Source organism: Oncorhynchus kisutch, linkage group LG6 (genome assembly GCF_002021735.2).
Source record: "Oncorhynchus kisutch isolate 150728-3 linkage group LG6, Okis_V2, whole genome shotgun sequence".
In the NCBI taxonomy this organism is placed as follows: domain Eukaryota; kingdom Metazoa; phylum Chordata; class Actinopteri; order Salmoniformes; family Salmonidae; genus Oncorhynchus; species Oncorhynchus kisutch.
This window is the reverse complement of record NC_034179.2, coordinates 6,404,618-6,406,061: the sequence shown is the minus strand read 5'-3', so window position 1 is coordinate 6,406,061 and position 1,444 is coordinate 6,404,618. Positions and strand designations below refer to the sequence as shown.

Sequence of the window (1,444 nt, the reverse complement as noted above, 5' to 3'; positions counted from 1 at the left end):
GTGGGGTCATTGAAGTTGTAGGCATGTTGATTTTGAGCTATCGGATTGGCCAGCGCAGTAGACACAGTCGAATTTAGCCCCAGATGTCCCGGTCCGCCTGGTAGGCGGTGTTTGTCTTTTCCAGACAAATGAAATGGTTTCACATGGGAACACTTTTCCGACCCGGTGTACAGGCCTTCTGAATCAAGTCCACCTACCACCAACAGCTCAACACGTTATCTTTTCTGCAGAAATGTTCGGTGAACAACTAGGAATGCCTTGAAGATCCGGAGCAGTTGGCTTGGTGTTGTAGTGGGTGGAGCAGTTGGCTTGGTGTTGTAGTGGGTGGAGCAGTTGGCTTGGTGTTGTAGTGTGTGGTGCAGTTGGCTTGGTGTTGTAGTGGGTGGAGCAGTTGGCTTGGTGTTGTAGTGGGTGGAGCAGTTGGCTTGGTGTTGTAGTGGGTGGAGCAGTTGGCTTGGTGTTGTAGTGTGTGGTGCAGTTGGCTTGGTGTTGTAGTGGGTGGAGCAGTTGGCTTGGTGTTGTAGTGGGTGGTGCAGTTGGCTTGGTGTTGTAGTGGGTGGAGCAGTTGGCTTGGTGTTGTAGTGGGTGGAGCAGTTGGCTTGGTGTTGTAGTGGGTGGTGCAGTTGGCTTGGTGTTGTAGTGGGTGGAGCAGTTGGCTTGGTGTGGTAGTGGGTGTTTTGCATATGGAGCAGTTGGCTTGGTGTTGTGCTTGGTCTGTAATTGAGTGTGTGCCACCACCACAGTGTTGCTCATGCCTCCTCCCTGGGACTCTGTGCCCTGATATGCAGCTCCTCCCTGGGACTCTGTGCCCTGATATGCAGCTCTGCCCTGGGACTCTGTGCCCTGATATGCAGCTCCGCCCTGGGACTCTGTGCCCTGATATGCAGCTCCGCCCTGGGACTCTGTGCCCTGATATGCAGCTCCTCCCTGGGACTCTGTGCCCTGATATGCAGCTCTGCCCTGGGACTCTGTGCCCTGATATGCAGCTCCGCCCTTGGACTCTGTGCCCTGATATGCAGCTCCGCCCTGGGACTCTGTGCCCTGATATGCAGCTCCGCCCTGGGACTCTGTGCCCTGATATGCAGCTCCGCCCTGGGACTCTGTGCCCTGATATGCAGCTCGTCCTTGTGACTCAGTGTGCCCTGATATGCAGCTGATCTCTGGGACTCGATGTGCGCTGACATGAATCTTGCCTCTAGGATTTAATGTGCCTTGGTAGACAGTCGGTGGGCTCTGGTATGCAGCTCCTCCTAGGGATCCTGTGTGCCCTGGCTGGTACACAGATCCTCCCGAGGACTCAGTATGTGCTAACTAAGAGACAGATCCTCCTCTCCAGTTAGGCCTAGGGCCCTGAGCCGGTGTCGCTCGGCTGAGTGAGTAGTGCAGGCATTTGGTTTAAGTTTGGCCCCGCTCTGCTCTGCTGCTCTACACATGTCCTCTTTAG

At 55.1% G+C, this 1,444-nt stretch overlaps 1 protein-coding gene across 1 annotated transcript in view; it reads left to right on the top strand.

Moving 5' to 3' along the window:
• The first annotated feature begins 1,205 nt into the window (after positions 1-1,205).
• mbd2 (methyl-CpG binding domain protein 2) overlaps positions 1,206-1,444 on the top strand; it is a 73,275-nt gene continuing 73,036 nt past the window's right edge. Inside the window, exon 1 of the mRNA XM_031825896.1 lies at positions 1,206-1,300. Within this exon, the coding sequence (XP_031681756.1) occupies positions 1,206-1,300 (95 nt within the window). The remainder of the gene's footprint in view (positions 1,301-1,444) is intronic.